The sequence below is a fragment of the Sapajus apella genome, unplaced genomic scaffold (genome assembly GCF_009761245.1).
Source record: "Sapajus apella isolate SASKATOON/1434 unplaced genomic scaffold, GSC_monkey_1.0 scaffold83, whole genome shotgun sequence".
Taxonomy (NCBI): domain Eukaryota; kingdom Metazoa; phylum Chordata; class Mammalia; order Primates; family Cebidae; genus Sapajus; species Sapajus apella.
The window spans coordinates 4,379,709-4,399,553 of record NW_022437023.1 but is presented as its reverse complement, the minus strand read 5'-3'; the positions used below and the strand labels follow the sequence as shown (position 1 = coordinate 4,399,553).

Genomic DNA, 19,845 nt, shown 5'->3' with positions numbered 1-19,845 from the left:
GCGTGCGAAGGCTCCGCAGCTGGGGAGGGTGCCCACAGTCGCTGAGGGGACATCTGGATTTGCTCCGGTGGGGACGGCATTCCTGGCAGAGGGGGTAGGAAAGGGGTCGGACAAAGAGGCTGGGACCGCAGAGGGGCTCGGGCTCGGGGCTCCGGGCTCGTCCCGCAGCGGGACGTTCAGCTTGCGCAAAGTTCCACGCAGGCCGCAGCGACTCGGATCTGGGCCGCAAAGGGGCGGGCCGAGAACCGCGGAGAAAACTCCCGAAGCCGGGGAGAGGGCTTGGAAGCGTCTCAGACCATATTGGGGACGTCTGGTAGCCAGAGGCGCCGAACCCCGCCCCCGCGCGCTCTGGGGCTCCCGGGGGAGCGCCTCGGCCTGCGGCAGCTGCCACAACTTCGGAGCCCGCGGCCCCGACCGCCCGTCACCATTGACCCCCGGCCGGCAACCCACAGTCCTGCCAGGCCCGCAAAAGTCCCGGGGACCACAGCCAGCACGTCTCACCAGCCCCGCCAAGCTCCCGACCTCCCCCTCTGTCTGGAGTGGTGCGACCCGGCCCCGCCCCCTGACGCTAGCGAGGGGCGTGGCTTCCATCATGTGACGGGGAGTGACCTAGCCGCCGGGCGCCATGGGGGCTTCGGACCCGGAAGTGGCGCCCTGGGCTCGCGGCGGTGCCGCGGGGATGGCGGGAGCTGGAGCTGGAGCCGGAGCTCGCGGCGGGGCGGCGGCGGGGGTCGAGGCCCGAGCTCGCGATCCACCGCCTGCGCACCGCGCACATCCGCGCCACCCTCGGCCTGCGGCTCAGCCCTCGGCTCGCAGGATGGACGGCGGATCCGGCGGCCTGGGGTCTGGGGACAACGCCCCGACCACTGAGGCTCTTTTCGTGGCACTGGGCGCGGGCGTGACGGCGCTCAGCCATCCGCTGCTCTACGTGAAGCTGCTCATCCAGGTGGGAGACCAGAGGCGCCGTAGGGAGATGGGAGGCCGATGTGAAGATGACAGGCCAGGATTTGGAGGATTGGGGCGGGGAGTCAATGGCGACAGATTTGGGGAGAGGGGCGGGGACGGCGGGTTGGGGGTCGAAGTGGGTGGGAGGGGAGGGAAGCCGTGAGGGAGTTGGGAACGCAGGGGTCACGGGTTTTAGGATGCAGAAAGGAGAGGAAGGGGTTAGAGCAACAGATTTGGGAGAGGGTGCAAGGAACACGCGAGTTGGGGTATGCCAAGGAGAGGGCGATGGGCTGGAAAGATGTATTTGGGAGATAAAGGAGTGGGGATGATGGACTTGAGATAGGGAAGGGAACGAATTTGGGGTGAGGGAAGAAGCAGAATTGGGGGAGGGGCGAGAAGTTTGGGTGAAGAGATAGGGAGGAAGGTTGGGGGCCCAGGCAAAGTGTTCACAGAGTGAGGAGCACATATTTGGGGCAGAGGGGAACGGGGGCTCTGCATTTAATAGAGACAGATTTAAAGCGTCTCGGGGTGGGGACAAAGTGGGTGCCAGGGCCAGAAATTTAGGAGGTAAAGAAGGACATCACACTGGGGGTGGGCAGAGGGGACGGAGGTCTTGGGTTTCATGGTGATTTAATTTGGTGGGAGAGTGGAAAGGCAAAGAATTTAACAGGGAATGCTATCAGTTTACCGGAGATGGGGGCTCTGGATTTGATGGCTACGACAGATTTGGTAGGAGGAGGGGACAGGGTGACGCGTATGGGGGGAGGGGAACAGATAGGGGCGGCATTGGGGGAGGGGAGTGGCAGCGATTTGTCTAGAGAGGGGAGCTAGGAAGAGGCTTTTAGGGGGAAGGAGATGACGCATTTGGAGGAGAAAATGGAAATCATAGTTGGGATCAGAGATAGGAATCACAGTGCTTGTATCTGGGCGGATGAGGAGAAGGGGCATGCGAGTATTGAAATTGGGCAGAAGGGACAGTGGAGACATAGGTGGCAGGATAGGTAAGGGCTTCCAGAAATTCAGATCGAGGTAAGGATGTCTCTGGAACGGAGGAATGCACAGGCACTTGGCAAATATGGTGGTGGCCGGCAATGCGGTACAGATGAAGTGCGCTGCTTGAGAGGAGGAGAGAGTGAGCTGGAATGAAGGGGGTATGGAGGTGTGAGAATTAGGTGGGTGTGGCTGGGATGGGTACAGTTTTGATGGGGGTCATTGGGCCAGAATTTTCCAGTTAAGAAGGATGGGGGGAGGAAGGTAAAAATGGAAGTGGAGACCCATCCAAGATTTGAGTTGAGGCAGGTGGGTGTCCGATTTTACCATCTTTATAATTGAACTGAGAGAATGCAAATTGGAATGAGAAGGCCTTGAGAATGAGAGTAATTGAAATCTGGGATCCGAGGAATGGTAATAGATTTGTGGGTGTGACCAGGAATAGGACAAAGAATGAGGAGATTCAGTCAGGGGCATCAAGGTGCCTGATTAGACCCTAATTGTGACAGATTTGAAAATTGCTGAGGGGCGAGGGTAGAGACCAAGACTGGCATTTGGTTATGATTTGGGAGTGAGGGCTGTCTTACTCACAGGGCTAATTAAGATTGTATTTACAGCAGTTGAACTGGTGGGACCTGAGAAGTGAGGGTTCTGGAAGCTGATGGAACGAGACTGAGTGAGGGCTAGGATTTTAGGGTGCAGGTGGGAGCGTCTGTGGAGTGAAGGATGCTGGAGCACAAGGGCTCAATGTGAAGGAAACGAAGAGGTACCTTCATCATTTGGACGATGGCTGATCTGGTTTGAAAGAACTTTGAAATAAGGGTGGTTGGGGAAGGGAATGGGGGAATGAAGGACACCAAAGCGTGAGAAGAACTAAATGGTGGGCAGGTAAGGATGGATGAACCCCTTTGAAGCCCCAGAGGTGCCTGTCTGATTTGAATCCAGCCACTGTTGAGTGTAACATATATTAGGGTAAGAACTTCAATGGGTGTTGCTTGGGAATCAGAGTAATATCTTGAAAAAAGCAGATGACTGGGAGTGGGGGTGGCAGGAGTGGAGCGACAGATTCGGGGTTGTCTAGATTGACTGCATAAGAATACAGGGCCTTAGATCAGGGAATGGGGGTGGCAGGCTTGGGAGTTGGAGATTTTGAGATGACAGACTGTCCCTGCTGGTATCTGACATAGGGCCACTGCATTTGCTGTAGTTAGGACTGGGTTAACAGATTCCAGGATGAAATTGGGTTTAGTGATTTGGGAACAAGTCATCAAAACTTGAAGGTGAGAGGAATGGGGATGAGATACAGCCAGTGTGCCTGTGATAACCCAATAGAAGTTAAGAAAATAGATTCAACAGATTTAGGAGCCACGGGGATATGAGAGAACCACACAGATTTAAGGGTGAAATTGGGATCAGTGGGACTCCCAAATTGTAGTGACTAAACTGGGTAAGGCCAGGAAGAGAGCAGTGGCGGTGACTTGGAGTGGAGGTATAAAGGAGTGCCACCTGTATTTAAGAGAACAAAGATCAAGACAAAACTTAGCTCAGAACCTTGGAGCTTTTAACCCAGAAGAGAAAGGTCTAGAAGGGAAGGACTTGCTGCCTGGGTCAGCTGACCCACCCCTTTCCTCCTTTGGCTTCACTGGATCAAAATGTTTTTCTTCTAAAGACAGTCCCCATCATGGAGATTTTCAGTTTACAATCATTAATTTGTTAGGCCTCTCAGAATCACATCCACAGGAGATGGCCTGAGCTTTCAAAAGCACTTGCTTGGTAAAGGCAAAAGGGGACAGGTAGTTGATCCCAAAAAGCGCTGGAAGCATACCTTATCCGGTTTCCGAGGTAGAGCTTTCTAAGCTGCCACCACCTCCCACAGCTGCAGGCCAAAACTACTTCTGCATCTCAGAGGAATCTCTCTGGTCTGTGGGACTGGCTGGTCTGCTTAGAGGGCACAGGGCTGGTATCCTGATCCCTGCCAAGGGAGGAAGGGGCCTTCTCACTCCCCACCTAGGTGCTGCTGTGATACCTTGTCCCCTGCCTGGCAGCAGTGGCTCTCACCCCTTGACAGAGACTTCCTGCTCCTCACGTGGATATGGATGGTCCTTCACCCACCTAAGAGTTTAATAAGTATTTCAGATATGCAAAGCATCTGTACAGCGAGAACTATCAAAGCCATACAGAAATGAGCAGGTCATTTTGTCACAGGGATGTCAGGTGATTGAGATGAGAACGCAGCAGAGGGTATATCTGAGGAACAGCTGGAATTTGAGGAAACAGTTTGCTAAGCCTGGGAATGGGAGGAATAGACATGGAGGTGTCTGCAGTAGATTTGTTAAGAAATTTGAGTTTGGGGTGCACTTTGGAATGGACGACTTAATGACTGATCTGTCTGAAGCTTGCGTATGATGTTTTCTTATTGCCACGTTTGGAATTGAGGTTGGAATGAAGTTTTTCAACTGGAGATGAGAATAATTGAGATTTATTCTGAGCTGGGAGTGGGGTTTGAAGGACATACAAATGGGGTTCTCTGCTGGGAATATCTGGGATTTGAATGTAACGATGTTGGGGTGTGGGTGTGACTTGGATTGTGGTTGGGGTAGTATCTGGGACCAGGCGTTTCTGTTCATTGGGAGATTACATGCTGCCGATGGTTAGAGACACTGATGAGCTTTCTGGCATGTTTTGATGGGGAAAACAGGAACAGGAACCACATTAGAATTTGTGGGAGAAGAGTTAGGCAAAGGGCACAGGAGACTGAGGAGAGGTGGTGAGGCTGAGTCACCAGTAGACTCTGATAGTCCCTTTGTCTTTGTTAACTCTAAAGGTGGGTCATGAGCCGATGCCCCCCACCCTTGGGACCAATGTGCTGGGGAGGAAGGTCCTCTACCTGCCGAGCTTCTTCACCTACGGTGAGTGGTGAGTGTGCCTCCCGAGCAGGAAAACCCAAGTCAACAGAAAAGAGGCCTCAAGTGGGGAGAAGCTACCATGCAGCATGGCACACGGAGTTGAGCTGGCACGGGGAGGGGATCTAAGCGTGGCCAGAGAGGGCATGGTGTCGAGGTGGGAGCAGGTGAACCACACAGTTTTGGTCCAGCTCTTCTGCCTGTAGCTGCCAGCTGCCAGACCAGACAGCAGGAGGGGACCGTCACGGGTGCCTGAGAGAGGGGCCAGTCCAGGACACCAATCCCTGTTATCTCTGCTGCCCTGAACAGGCGTGGGGGTGATTTCCTTTTGCCTTGTGAGCAGGCTGGCCCTGCTACTCCAGGAGGAGGCCTGTGGGGCCCCTCCCGAGTTCTTTTCTTTCATCCCACCTGGGTGTCTTGTTTCCCCTGCGTTCCGCAGGCAGCGTAGTGCTCACTCACTCTGATGTCTCCATCTGTTGGTTACAGAATGGTGTGCAGTGAATTGCAGCTTCACTTCTGTGGGCTGTGTGAGCTTGGGAGGGCCACTTACCTACTCTGGCCCAGCTGCACCCCTTGTCTGCAAAGTAAGGTCAGCTTCTTCTGCCCAGGCCTTCCTGTAAGCTCCCAAGAAGCTTCCTGTCAGTCACCAAGAAGCCCGCCTTGCTGCCTCTGTTGCCGGCCCACAGGTGCCAGCTGGCCAGGGCCTTCTCATGTTCACCCTCACTGTCCCTTTCCCGGTCCCCACCCTCGCCAGACGATCGTGATGAGGGCCTTCTTTAAATGTGCCTTTTCTCTCCGTGTTCACAGCCGGAGTTCCATTCCAGGCGAATCCTCTCGAGTTCCCTGCGCCTCTGCCTGTTTGGTTGTCTAGAATGTTCTCCAGAATCTTTCTTTCTGCTGAGTAACTCAGGGCTTGGCCTCTTGTGTTATCTTTTCCACTTCACATGCTGTTAGCAGAATTGGGGGTCATATTTCTCTTCCAGTTTGTCCCTGTGTTGTTGAGTGCAGAGTCTAGGGCCAGGCGGAATGTGCCATCTTGTGAGGAAATGTGTTTGTGTTGTTTTTTACTTAAAAATTGTGAGCGTAGTGGAGGGGGAATGACAGAGGTAGGAAGGCCCCTGACCACTGCGTAGTGAAGCGGCATACAGAGGTAAGGCAGCCGGGGCGGGGGGCTGCAGCCCTGCATGGGGCTTCCTCTGGATCTGGTTGCACGTGCTGTACTCTGAGAGGCAAGGTTAGAGCCCAGTCATCTCTATTCATGTGACACTGCCATTCCCAAAAGGACTTAGAGCGGAGGGAACTTGACCCCCACCTTACTGCCACTTGTGAGGAAGAGCAGAGTTCTGATGCGTGCCCCAGCCTTGTTTATATAAATGGAGCTTCAGTCTAGGTGTGAGCAGATGTTCATTGGGCATCCAGACACCAGACCTGCTCTGGAGTCAGGGAGGGGCCGCCATCTGGATCTCTGGTACAGTGTGGACAGCGTCTGCTCCTCTACATGTCTTGGCTGAAAGTATCGCAGCTGTCGTGACATTCTCTGGTGGAGAAGAAGGAACTTCCCAGAGGGATTCCGGAACTGCGGAAAGACGGGAATGAGGGAGGCCCTGGCCAGCCCGAGGCCTTGGGCACAGAGGCCCTTGCAGGCATTTCAGCATCCTCCTCTCTCACTTCTTCCTCAGTCCTCTCAGAAATGGGGAGAAATGAAGGTCCTTATTCCTTTGTTTTCACTGGTGGGCGGATCCGATGGAAGAGGGTGGATGTTTTGCTCAGGATCACACACAGAGGTCCTGAGGCTCCCTCTCCTCACCAGGATCTCCTCACCCTCCCCCAAAGCAAGTTTTCCTTCTGCCTGTTCACTCTGAAGTAGGGCTCCTTGCCAAGTCACCCAGCATCCCCTTCCCTCCTCCTCCTCTCTTTCCAGCCCACCCCCATCTCAGGAAATCACATGAACAGGTAACAGGTGTTCTCAGCCTCGTGAAAAACCCATGCTAGCTGTGACGTTGAATTGCTGGGCTGGCAGACATCTGCGGAGGAGCAAAAGGCATATTTGCTTCTTCCTGCCTCTGTGCGGTGCCAGAGAGCTAAAATCATGGGTCTAAAAGGGAGAGCATGCTGTCTGAGCGAATGTCTGCTCACTTCCAGATGCACAGGTGTATAAAAATACCCACCCTTCCATTTAAAACATGTTCAAAATGTTGATAGAAAACAATGAAACGTCATGAAAGGTATCCTTAGAAAGATAGACCCTAATGAAGAAAACACTAACTCACACGGGTAGGGCCTGGCATCCCTCACATTTAAGTTTATTCTGTGGAATTGTTCATTGGTGCTTCTGTTTTAGTTACTTCTCTATCGACTTGTTTTTCCCTTGACTAATAAATGCCAAAGGTGCCAGGTGGTATCCTGGGTATAGCAGGTGGTATCCTGGGTATAGCAGGTGGTATCCTGCGTATAGCACAGTAGCAGGGTGGAGACTGTTTCCTGGGAGCCCTTCCTTTGCCTTTTTCCCTCCTTGAGGCTGCAAACTTCATCATTCCCTGTGGGTACTTTCTCTGTCTTTCCTGTTTTCTTTTCCTCAAGAAAAACTTAATTTTTAACAAACAGAATTGTTTTCTGTGTTGCAGCATTTGAGTTGCTGAGAAAACACAGCTGAGTTTATCAAGTAGAGTTTTTAAAGCAAAAAAAAAAAAAAGCAAGAAAAGGTATGAACCGATAGCAGTTACCTGAAGGACAAACTGAGCCTGGTCTGGGTGTGTGTGACCCAGGAGTGGGTGGCCCTGAACTGGGTGTGACTCCTCTACCGCCTCTGTTTTCTTACAGCCAAGTACATCGTGCAGGTGGATGGTAAGATAGGGCTGTTCCGAGGCCTGAGCCCCCGGCTGATGTCCAACGCCCTCTCCACCGTGACCCGGGGTAGCATGAAGAAGGTGAGCCGGCGCAAAGCCAGGAACAGTGGCCCAAGGTTTCCTCATGCTCCCAGCCACCCCTGCAGCAGCCAGTTACCCTGGTCCTGCCTCCTTCCCACACCACTGGGGGCTTCACTCCAGCCCCGTGGGAGAGCTCCCACGCCGTAGTTCTGCTTTCCCACAGCTGTGACACCAGATAGTAGCTTTCTTTGTCCCTGAGGCTCCAGACCTGGAGGTTGCCTGAGGCGGGCCCAGCCAGCAGACACTGCAGAGGAAATACTTGGAGCTGGTTCCTGCCGCCGAGTCCCTGAATTGTTCCCTGGAAGAGGCGTCGCTGAGCTTTCTTCTTGGCCCCTCTCTGTTTGTTTCAGGTTTTCCCTCCAGATGAGATCGAGCAGGTTTCCAACAAGGATGACATGAAGACTTCCCTGAAGAAAGTTGTGAAGGAGGTGGGTGTGAAGAGTCGGAGAGGGAGAGGCGCATGGAGGGGAGCCTGAAGGTTTCTCACCCCCAAGTTGGGCGGGTCATTGACGAGTCACTGAGCTGAGTTGTGTTCTCATGCATGCATGGGTGGGGTGGTGTGGGAAGGAGCCCTGGCCTGGATGCACGGGGAGCCCCAGAAAGCCTTCTCAGCCATTGTTGGGCCTAGCCTGGGACTGGGCAGCACTCCTGGGTGGGGAGCTGGCAAGTGGGCAACAGGTGGAGCCATCCTTGGCAGACTGACCCCATGTGCAGTCCATGGGACAGGTTTCCCCCTCGTAAGCACTTGTAGCTCCCCTCGAGGGCCAGTTCCAGAGACAGGCCGAGGGTGGCGAGTCTCCACCCCATGCTCTCTTCCAGACCTCCTATGAGATGATGATGCAGTGCGTGTCCCGCATGTTGGCCCACCCCCTGCATGGTAAGCTGCCCACCTTCCCATGAGACTATCTAAGCCGGGGTGGGGGCGTGGGGTGAGGGGTACCCCCTTGTGGACTGGAAATAGACAGTTGTAGACCAGTTGGGAAGTGGTAGTGGGGTGGGGGTATTCTACTGGAACCTACCCCATTGAGGAGAGGTTGGAACTCTTTCCAAAGAGAGGTGGAGCTCTTCCCAGGCAGAAGAAATGGGACCCTGCGGTCATGGCGTGTGCCAGGGAATCCCAGAGACCCTCTTCATCTCCTCTTCTCTCAATAGGCATGTTGTTCAGTGGCCACTCTGCACCCGGCACTGGTGGCTGGAGTGTCATGAGGTTTGGCCCACTATGTCACCTGTGTGTGTTTTCTTTTTCCTCAGTCATCTCAATGCGCTGCATGGTCCAGTTTGTGGGACGGGAGGCCAAGTACAGGTGGGTGACTCTTGGGACTGGCAGAGTGGCCCTGTTACCCTCTCAGAGTCTGCCGGGGCAGGCCGTGCCGGGGTTGGTTGCTGCACCTTTTCTGCCCTAGTCCCGTGTGAGCTCAGCCTGCTGCCTGGCTTCTGAGGAATGCAGCAGTGGCTTTCATAGTCTGTCCAGGGCCATTTTCTCTTCCCCATCTCTTATCAAGGGCAGCCCTAGATGAGCCTAGATGCCTTTGCAGAAGGGTGAGTGGGATTGCAGTCAGTTTGGATTAGGATTTCTGGCACCAGAGCTGATTCTGCCACTTAGGGCTGAGCTGAGGTCCCCTCCTGGACCCCCAAGGTAATGCTCTAATGATTTTTCCAGCTGGTAACTCTTTTTTTCCTCTATGAAGAAGCCACGTACCCCATGGGCTTGGGGCTTATCCCTTCAGTTGTATACCAGACCCTCACCTAGATCTGCACGCAGGCCTGGGCAGGTGCGAGGGCACATGTGTTGACACGAGGCATGTGGCAGAAGGACACACCTGGGCTGCTCTTTCTCTCTAAGACTCTCATTTCCTGGGATCACTGTTTTTGGCAGCTGTCCTGTGAGGCCACGACCCCAGGAAGCTCAGCTGGCATGATGTCTCACTGGGGTCATTAATGGGAAATCGGCCCATTCCCCTAGACTGAAGTATGAGGTTGGTAGTTGGGACCAGGAGGGTGTAATCTCGCTGTTGTGAGTGGTGGGGCTAGGCCTGGCCGGGTTGGGATGACCTGGGACCAGGGCTACCCAGGGCTTTGCCTTCCACTGGCTTCCTCTGTTAGGTTGTCCCTTCCCCCTGGGCTGTGCACAGCCTCCATTCAGGACAAGCCAGTTGATGTGTCCAGCCACAGGTCACCAAAGTTGTTATTGAGCTTCCTTGGCACTTCACACCTAAGACCCCACAGCCTGTCCTCTCATCCCTAACAGGTGCAGTGGCCAGGCGTGAGTCCCTGGCTCCCTGCTGGGGAGTGCCAGGTGTCTCCTAGGCTGGTTCCAGTGTCTCCTGCTGTAGGGCCCTGTATTCCTTCCCTGCCCTCTGGGAAAGTGATTCTCTCTGCTCATCACCCCCTCCTACTCTTACTGTCTTGGGCGGGCCTGCAGGCTCCTCTGCTGGAGGGTTGTTTAAGCAGAGATAAGTGTGAGGGCCAGGTAAGAGCGGCCTGCCACCTCTGCAGCAGTGGCCCATGTCGGGAGACGCATTCCTAAACTCCCGGCTCACAGAAAACGCAGTAGAGCACTGCTAGTGGGCTGCCCCCAGGGGAGGTGGGGCTTCCTCAGTCTCCGTGAACTGTGTCAACTCCTCCTCACCCTGAACAAGCACTCTCTGTGCCTTTCTCTCTGTGCCTTTCTACTTGGTTCCTCCTGGTAATAGTCCTCCCCATCCCCACCAGGACCGGCTGGATCTGAGCAGAGTTGGTAGGCTCAGCCCCACACCAAGGGCTGGGCTTCTGGTAGGTGGCTGCATGACCCGGTGTCTCTGTCTTGCCTTTTTCACAGTGGTGTGCTCAGCTCCATTGGGAAGATTTTCAAAGAGGAAGGGCTCCTGGGATTCTTTGTGTACGTGAGTTTATACACCCCATAACTGGCCATGGGCATGGCTCTACTAACAGGTGTGTCCTCAACCTCTCAGACCACAGCTACTGGCTGGGATGAACCACATAGCCCGGCCCTAGCCTGTGGGCTGCACCGGCTCTCTAGAGCTCCGTAGCGCGTCCAAGCTGCTTAGCCCTTTTCAGGCCGTGGCTCACGTAAAAGTGGAGATGCACTGACCAGCCCTGCTAGCCCTCCTCCTGCGGTGGGTGTGGGGCTGGTCTTCATGAGCTTGGTCACTGCATAGTCCTTGGCCCCACTGCTAAAACATGACTGAAAATCTTGATTGGACGGAGGGTGGAGCTCTGGAAGCTAACAGGCTGACTACAGCCAATGGATTCTGTTTGACATTGCTTTTCTGACAAATTAGTTGTTAACGTTAACATTTCAGATATTTTGCACAGAAGTCCACATTTCTGGCGTCTCTTGAAAAGTCAGAAAATCTTATCCTGCTGGGTGGTTCTTTCTGTAGAGCAGCCATCGGGTGGAGCCCAGGACCTGCTCCTTTGGCAGGGCACCTGGGACACCCTGCACTTCACTTCCAGCTTACTTCACCTCTAAGGAAAGCACATACTGAAAAGACTATGATCAGAAAGAATAAAGCACAGACAGAACCCAGAAGCCAGGCTTGATGAGTTGTTTTTTGATTTGCCTTTTTAAGGTCTAGGCAGTAATGTACATGGTGATAGGTACATGACAAATACTAGATACTAGGCTCCATATTATTAAAAAGAAGTCTTTTATATCATGGTTTTCCAGTTTGCCAGATGTTTTTAATTTATGGCCCCTCATTTAACCAAGAAATGACTGTTTGTAGGTGTGTCTGCATGTATGCGTATATAATACGTAAATATACGGTTCTCAGGAGGTGAATTTGCTCCTGAGGGAACACTGGCAGTGTCTGTAGACATCTTTTGTTTGTCACAACTGGCATCTAGTGGGTAGAGGCCAGAGATGCCACCAAACATCCTACGGTACACAGGACAGCCCCGCGACAAAGGCTTATTCATTCAGCCAGGCGTCATGGCCTGCATCTGTGATCCCACTTACTCAGGATTCGTGTCAGTGGTTTCTGCAGCTGTCAGGAGGCTGAGGCAGGGGATTAGTTGAGGCCAGGAGTTGAAGACCAGCCTGAGCAGCATAGTGAGACTTCTGTCTCTACAAAAATGTTTTAAAAAATTAGCTGGGTGTGGTAGCACGCACCTGTAGTCCTAGCTCCCCAGGAGGCTGAGGTGGGAGGATGGCTTGAGCCCAGGAGGGTGCAGTGAGTGATGATTGCACCCCAGCACTCCAGCCTGGGTGACAGACTGACACCCTGTCTCTTGGGGGAAGAAAAAAAAAATTCTTCAGCCCGAAATGTCAGTAGTGCCAAGGTTGCTCAACTCTGATTTATATTCATACACACACACATATGTACGTATAAGTATTTATGCACACATATATTTGCACATGTACCTGGTAACAAACCAACGTTTGTTACATGCCTGTCAGCATGGATGTCACTGCCTAGACCTTAAGGCAAATCAAAAATCAACTCAGCGTGGCTTCTGGGTTCTGTCTGTGCTTTATTCTTTCTGAACATAGTCTTTTCAGTATGCGCTCTCTTTATAGGTGAAGTAAGTTGGATGTGAGGTGACAAAGTGCAGAGCGTCTGGAGCCCTGGGAGACCCATGTACCCTGTCAAAGGAGTAGCCACTGGGCTCCGGCTGATGGCTGCCCTATAGAAACGGCCACCCATCTTAAAACACTGCACATCACCACCTCTGGCATTTCTCACACCATGTAGTTCTCTTCTGGTGTGTGAATGGGATTCCCACATAACAGATGCCTACTCTTTGGGTTCTTTTTCTCCATGTGATTTTGGGACAGGTGATACGCATACCTGTTACAGTGAATAGAAAGCACCAAAGGTTATATATCGCATGTAGTCAATCTGAGCACAGGCAGGGATGACAGGATTAGAAATTGCATTCACAGAGGTTCATTTTATTAATATTCCTCATAGATGTATTACATATATTCTTCTGAGTTTTTCAAATATTTTATAGTAAGATTTTTTATTTTAAATTCAAAAACCATAATTCTGCTTCTCCTCCCAGGAGACAGCCATCCGTCTCCTGGGGAATCCTCCCGGGCACTCCCCGTACCTAAACAAGCAAACACATTTAGAAACACAAGAGGCATGTGGGACCCACTGACCTCAAACTGGCCCTTTGACCTCAGCGCTGCATCTTGGGAACCTTCCTTAGCCGTTTGTGGAGTTGTTAATCCTATAAAGGCCATCATTTAAAAAGTTAGCCCTCCTTGTAAATGCTTACATATAATCTTTTTGATAGAATATTTTCAGTGTTGAAGAGAACAGATACATTGAGCAGTGTGTTTTCTGAGAGTTGGTTAGGTAAAGAGGCCAGGAGAAAATTATGACACGTAGGCACTCTTATTAACTGCATTTGAAAATTCCAGATTTGGCAGTATTCACATCTAAAACTGCTTGAGACCCTTAACTAATTTTTGGCATCCAGAGCAGCATATAACACCTCCCCATGGGAAAAGGAGCACTACCTTCCCAGTGTGCATAACTGCTGGCCCCTGCAGGCTTCTTTTCTGAGGCTATGCCATTGGATATGCTAAGATTTTGAGCCTGGAACATCCCTGCCTGTTTCCTGGGTGTGGAGCCCCCAGGAACTGTTCCTCTCCCTCTCCTGCTCATCTCTGCTTACCTTGTTTTTTAGTGGATTAATCCCTCACCTCCTGGGCGATGTGGTTTTCTTGTGGGGCTGTAACCTGCTGGCCCACTTCATCAATGCCTACCTGGTGGATGACAGCGTGAGTGACACCCCAGGGGGGCTGGGAAACGACCAGAATCCAGGTTCCCAGGTTGGTTGGAACAAGGACTTGTCCTTCTTTCCGTGTACTGCTGATGCCCAGGGTCTGGGGCAAACTCGAGGATTCTGGGATTCTGAGCATCAGGCCCGGAGGGTGAGAGAGGACCTCTCATTGCCCCTGGAGTCAGCTTTGTCTAAGGGGAGAATGGCCTGGAGAGGCAAGATTCCAGATTATTATCCAGACCTGGGAGGAATTAACGAAATGCTTATCCCTGGGAAGCCTTAAAAGCAGACCCCAGCTTATTATCTAAGGCTTCTCTGAGGCAGTGACCCAACTAGGGCTTAGGAAGCCAGGAGATAGACCAGCCAATAGTGATCACCCTTTGACCTTTGCGTCATGTCTTTTGCTTTTCAAAACCCTTTTGTGAACACTATGGCCTTTGATCTGACGGCGTCCTAGTTGTGAAGAGAACAGGGCAGGCATAATGTTCCGTTTACCAATACAGAAATTGAGACCCAGAGATCACAAATTCTGGAGAGACTCTGGGCTCTCAACAGTCACTCAGCTGGAACTAACAGGGCTGGAATTAGGTCCCTGGCCAGGCCAAGGGTAGGCTGTGTTCCTCTGAGTTTTTTCAGATCTGCTAGGAGGTATGCAGTCCAGGCTCACCCTCCTATTTTGTGAGCTGTGGTCTACACAGCCTAGTACACAGAGACCTCTCAGCCTGTCAGGTCAAGCATAGGAAGGTCTGGTCCATCTACACGGCACTTGTTGAAGAAGGCCGTCCAGGTGCCTGAGGGGTTGACCGGTTCTGCCTGAACCAAGATAAGAGGTAGGGAGCAGCAGTGGCTGGGGATTGTGGTATCCAGACATTCTCACAGTGGGTATTGCCACACCCAGGAGGCTAGGGGAGGGCCTGGGGACCTGTCTGCCAGAATCACTTGGGCGGGAAGTGGGTCATGTTCCGTGTGTGTGTGTCTGGCACATGTTGTTCTGTGTGGTGAGGAGTTCCCATCCCAGATGGGAGCCTCTGCTTGCAGGGAGACTGGTTACTTGACCTGGGCAGGTGAGTCTTAACTGGCCTTTCAATGTCAGCCAATTTAAAGTGGCTCCATAGAGACCCACCTCATCTGCAATCGCAGTGGCACATTCCTGCAGTTCTGCCCCTTTTCTGGGGCCTTGTGGGTGGATGAGCTGCTGCTGTCACATACAGAGCCAGGGTGTCAGGGGACAGGGATTACACAGCTCAGTGGTTCCTGGTCTAGGTGGGCAGCTGTCTGACCAGAGGCAGCTGTGCTTACGTTAGCAACAACAGCGGTCAACAGATTGTTGAAAGTGTTTTTTGAGTGCTTTTCTGTGTGCGGCTTAAAGGCCAAGATGAGGCCGCGGGGCTTGTCAAAGCCACTCAGGCAAACATCTGAGCAAATCTCTGCCAAGGCCCCAGGGCATCAGTCTGGTGGGATGGCCGCTCCACAAGAAGCTGAGGGTGAGGAGTCTCCTTTCCTCACTAGGAGCTGCTTGCTTCAGCAAAGCAGAATTTGAGGAGTTGGGGTCTGAAGTGGGAAAAGCTTGCTGAGGTGGAGGTGGCAGTAAGCCTGGAGTTGCCCTCGCCTCACCCCATGGGCCAGGATTCATCTCTGGGTGTCAGGGTGCATGTCTGTCTTAGCACCGTGTGCCAAGCCCTGGGTATTGATCAGGCAGGCCCAGGCTTAGCCCTGAGGCTCACAGTCCAGTGGGGTTGCACCGGTAGTGGCAGCGGATCCACTTACCTAGTCTCCTTCTCGGGACTCCCTTCAGTCCACTTACCCCGCTTCTGCCCCCGAGTCCGGACAGGAACGGTGGCGTGTGCGGCGTGCTTGTGAGGAGCTGAGCGCAGAGGGTGGGGTGAAGGCATGTGAGCTGCAGCCTGCGTCCTGAGGTGCCTGTGGCAAACTGCTCTTCCTTTCTGTCTCCTCAGTTCAGCCAGGCCCTGGCTATCCGGAGCTATACCAAGTTCGTGATGGGGGTAAGTCGAGCCAGCTGCCCTTCCTTCCCACTGCCTTGCAGACCCAAGTAGGGCCTAGGAAGCCAACCCTGGTAATGACTAGAGGCAGGTCTTGGTACAGGGTGTTAGCGTGGCATGTCCCTGCTTCCCGGGCCAGGATGGGCCACTGGCACTAAGGCCTCTCTGCGTTTCAGATCGCAGTGAGCATGCTGACCTACCCCTTCCTGCTAGTCGGCGACCTCATGGCTGTGAACAACTGCGGGTAGGTGTGCGCCCCCCTACTTGCCGCTTTACCAAGGCTGTGGGGAGGGGGGGACCTTCCAGCACTGCCCCTCCCACCTGTGTGTAGGCTCGGCCTGCCAGGCACCCTGGCTTCCGCTGGCACTTCCCAGCACCCTGTGGGATGAACTGTGGTGTCAGGGTGCGGACGGGTGGCAGCTTGAAGTCGTTCCTTCTCGAAGCACCTTCCCTGTGGTTGGCTGTTTTCCCACTGTTCTCTGCATCTACACTCTCCTTCCCGGGCAGGCTGCAGGCTGGGCTCCCACCTTACTCCCCGGTGTTCAAATCCTGGATTCACTGCTGGAAGTACCTGAGTGTGCAGGTGAGCAAGCACTGGATGGAGGAGGCCTTTCCTGTTCTTTGCCACATCCTTCAGCTGAAATGATTTTGTGGATGCTTCATGGCATGGAAAGATGTGGTTTCATGGAATCTAATGCTGTGAGGAGACACTTGGTATATATAAGGCATTTAAATTAAATTTGCATCTTACCTAATTTCAGAAAGGATTTGAGGTTAGCCAAGTGTGGATTTATTTTAAGATTATACATCAGATAAGACCTTTTCTTCTTTGAGTCTTCAAGACTCTTAGGGTAAGAATAAGGGAAATCTGGCCCAGGTCGCAGGTGGGAAAGCCCAGGAACTGCTTATCCGTCAAGTAACATGGGTGGAAAATTCGAGGTCTGTGACCAGTTCAGCTGAGTTCAACTGAGTCTGCATTGGAGACCGACTCCTCCCTCCTACAGGACATTCCTGGGCCCAGGAGAGCCTGTGGGTGGAGCTGGGCCACATGGGGACCTGGCAGCAGTACCAGCCTTGGGTTCTTATGTTCTGTGCTGAAGGTACCTCTCCCTGACTCTTGGGCCCAGCAGTCAGGGGTCCAGGCTCTGGCCAAGGGCAGAACCTTTCCTTTTCCTGGCCTTGGTTTGCCTCGCTGTGAAATGGGGCAATAGCCTGGAGGGAGCCGAGTGCTGACTGGCCTCAAGGCTGAGAAGAGGAAGATGGGAGGGAAGCAGGGAGGAGAGCCACAGTTCTTCCCAGTGACCCTGGTCAGTGTAAGTGTGTTGCATCCTCCCCATGGGCATTGAAAGAGACCAGTTGGGCTCTGAAGCAAGGGGGGCAATGAACCTCCTCTGTAGGGCTCTCCTACTGAGTAGCCCCAAAGACACCCCTGGGCAGGAAATGAGCCACTCCCTCCTGCTTCAGCACAGGTAGATTCTGCCCTCCAGGGATACAGGCCCAGGCCCTCCACCCCCGAGCCTGGGTCCTCGAGCTCCTGGACCCTTCTTTGCCTGACACTGGCCTTCCTCTAGGAGGGATGAGGAACCGTGGCCTCCCCACTCACCCTACTTTTCCTTCTGGTCCAGGGCCAGCTCTTCCGAGGCTCCAGCCTGCTTTTCCGCCGGGTGTCATCAGGATCATGCTTTGCCCTGGAGTAACCTGAATCATCTAAAAAACACGGTCTCAACCTGGCCACGGTGGGTGAGGCCTGACCATCTTAGGACACCTGCAAGACGACTCCAACCCAGCAACAACCAGATGTGCTCCAGCCCAGCCGGGCTTCAGTTTCCATATTTGCCATGTGTCTGTCCAGATGTGGGGTTGGGCGGGGGTGGGGCTGCACCCAGTGGATTGGGTCACCTGCCAGACCTGGGGAAGGTGGGGTGAGGTGGGGAGTTGGCAGACTCCCCATATCTCCCAGATTTGCTGAGTCTGTCTAATGCAGAGGGCCAGAGAATGGCTTGTGGGGGCCCAGGTTGGATGGGGAAAGGCTAATGGGGTCAGACCCCACCCCGTCTACCCCTCCAGTCAGCCCAGCGCCCATCCTGCAGCTCAGCTGGGAGCATCATTCTGCTGCTTTGTAAATAGGGCGGATCCCCTGGCACATGGCCACCATCATGTCTAGGCCTATGCTAGGACGCAAATGCCAGGCTCTGCCTGCGTTTTTCTCAACACTAATGATATGAGGGCAGCACCTGCCTCTGAATGGGAAATCATGTGACTACTCAGAATGTGTCCTCCTCATCCAATGCTCATCTGTTGAATGGTGATGCCTCGCGCGCAGGATCTGGTTACCTGTGCAGTTGTGAATACCCAGAGGTTGGGCAGATCAGTGTATCTAGTCCTTTCCAGTTTTAAAGTTCATAGTAAGATCTGACCCCATCTCCCACAAATAAATGTATTGGTGGTGATTTGGAGTTTTGTGGGGAGTCTCTTATTTTTGTAAGCTTAAAAATCTACCTGTAGAGTCTGAGTCCTTCCTATTGGTGGGAGAAGGGGCTGTAAAGAGGCGGGGCAGGGGGCTGCCATGTTGGAGATGTAGGTGCCAGAGCTTATAGCTCAGTCTCCGGGGAGACACTGGGTGATGAGGCTGGGGTGCCCGTTTCCACAGCAGCAACCAGTGCGCAGGTCTGTTGCCTGAGACGGGCCTTTTGGAAAGTGTTCCACGTACACCCCTGACTGTCACATGTTAGGATGACATATCTTCAAGTTTTACAGAGAGTCGCTTGGTGCGGTGGCCATAGTTAATGTCAGAACAGGCAGACCTCCCTTCCAATAAATGGTTTTTGCCCAGCACTGGGGTCTATAAGCAGACAAAGCTTACAAATGTTTTGAGGCCCAGCTGGGTTCCCCCAAGTGTTTGCCCTTGCTTGAGGTGACCTGGCTTATGAGAGTTGAGGTCTGGTGTCTTTGGTCATATTTCCCTCAGGGGCCGAGTCCCTGCCGCCAAAGGGAAGGCCCCTAGGCTGCTCATGCACAACTGGGTGTTTCCAGTAGCCTAGTAACAATGGACTCGGGCAGTTTCATGTCACAGGTTTCCCAGGAACGCAGAAGTGTGCCTGTGTGGGTGTTATGTAAATGTACACTGGTTGAGGCCACTAAGGTCTCCTAACTTTGTCACCCATATTAACTTTCCTAGGGAGACACCCCAGAGGGCTAGGGTAGTGGGAAGAGCACATGCTGGGGTGGGCAGGGCAGGCCTGTAGAGAAGGGGGCCTCGGGTTCCCAGGCCCTTCAGGGGGGAGTCTGCCCTGTGGCCTCTCTCCAGCCCGGTGTGTTTTCCCACAGCACTGACCATTGTTCTGGGGTATCTTTTCTTGCTGTTGCTCCACGCTCAGATCCTGTTTTTGCATAGATTAGTTCCTAAGTCTCCCCCACCCCGCCGAGACAGGGGCACGTGTATCTCTGGAGGCTGAGCTAAGCTGGACCTGAAGAGCTCCTCGCAGTTCAGAGGCTGCCTGGAGAACAGAGCAAGGCTTCGGTGGCCTTGCCTTTGCCCAGTCACCTCGGGGAGGGCTGCTGCTGTCCCCCAAGAATTGGGGGGTTTCAACTTCATTTCCCAAGCCATCTTCCACATCCAGAAATGGCATGAAAATCTCCTTTGGTACTGCATCCCAGTTATTGGTTGAGTAAAGCACAGGGTTTTAATCTAATAAAACAGGAAGTTTTGAGTTGTTCATTCAAATTCTTGTATTGGTGTGTGTGTGTGAAATGCTCTGTTTCCTGGACCCTTTGATCTCTGGGAGCTGAGACCCTGTCCATCTGCCCTCCTAGCATTTGACATGTTTCCTGCTGACTAGTCTTGGAAACTAGGATGCTGGGTCCTCATCTCAGAAAGGAGATTGGGTGGGATTGGGCAGGAGAGCTGAGCTGTCGGCAAAGGAGGGTGACAGGAGGAGTGTCCTGTAGAGAGCCGATCACCTCCCCTCCTGGGAAACCATCTGATGGGCAAAGCTGAAGGGGCCTCTGACAGGCTTTTGGGGACCTCCTTATATATTTTGGGTATATATATATTGGGTATTTACCCAAGATAATTGGAAACTTAGGTTCACATAAAAACTGGTACATGAATGTTTACGGTAGCATTATTCATAGTAGCTCAGGAGTGGAAACAGCCTGAATGTCCAATGACAAATAAAATGGAAATGTTCTATAGAATGTAACAAATATTCCATAGAATGGAATATTGGCAATAAAAATGAATGAAGTTCTGATTCGTGCTATGACACAGATGAACCTTGAAAATATGTTGGCCGAGGGCAGTGACTCACACCCATAATCTCAGTCCTTTGGGAGGATTGC

At 53.0% G+C, this 19,845-nt stretch overlaps 1 protein-coding gene and 1 long non-coding RNA gene across 3 annotated transcripts; both read left to right on the top strand.

The window, feature by feature from the left end:
• Positions 1-247: 247 nt before the first annotated feature.
• Positions 248-19,180, top strand: MTCH1 (mitochondrial carrier 1). Of its 2 annotated transcripts, none has more exons than XM_032253596.1 (12): positions 248-946; positions 4,760-4,844; positions 7,659-7,765; positions 8,116-8,193; positions 8,585-8,642; positions 9,017-9,068; positions 10,584-10,643; positions 13,409-13,502; positions 15,460-15,507; positions 15,681-15,748; positions 16,012-16,087; positions 17,130-19,180. In XM_032253596.1, exons 1-12 carry the CDS (start codon positions 626-628, stop codon positions 17,199-17,201), a joined length of 1,119 nt encoding a protein of 372 aa, XP_032109487.1. In that variant the 5' UTR covers positions 248-625; the 3' UTR covers positions 17,202-19,180. The 2 variants fall into 2 exon arrangements, with proteins under 2 accessions (XP_032109487.1, XP_032109485.1); XM_032253594.1 differs by having other exon boundaries at positions 602-946; positions 13,409-13,553.
• On the top strand, positions 4,857-7,530 carry LOC116533705. The gene is made up of 2 exons (XR_004261407.1): positions 4,857-7,233; positions 7,276-7,530. It is a non-coding gene; the product is annotated as an uncharacterized LOC116533705 (long non-coding RNA).
• Positions 19,181-19,845: the final 665 nt, after the last annotated feature.

What these genes read in the sequence shown, in the direction of transcription:
- MTCH1 (XM_032253594.1), top strand. Translation starts at nt 626, where the DNA reads ATGGGGGCTTCGGACCCGGAAGTGGCGCCCTGGGCTCGCGGCGGTGCC. An exon ending in GCCGAGCTTCTTCACCTACG is followed by an intron (nt 4,845 to 7,658) that starts GTGAGTGGTGAG and finishes GTTTTCTTACAG; the next exon opens with CCAAGTACATCGTGCAGGTG. An exon ending in ACCAGAATCCAGGTTCCCAG is followed by an intron (nt 13,554 to 15,459) that starts GTTGGTTGGAAC and finishes CTGTCTCCTCAG; the next exon opens with TTCAGCCAGGCCCTGGCTAT.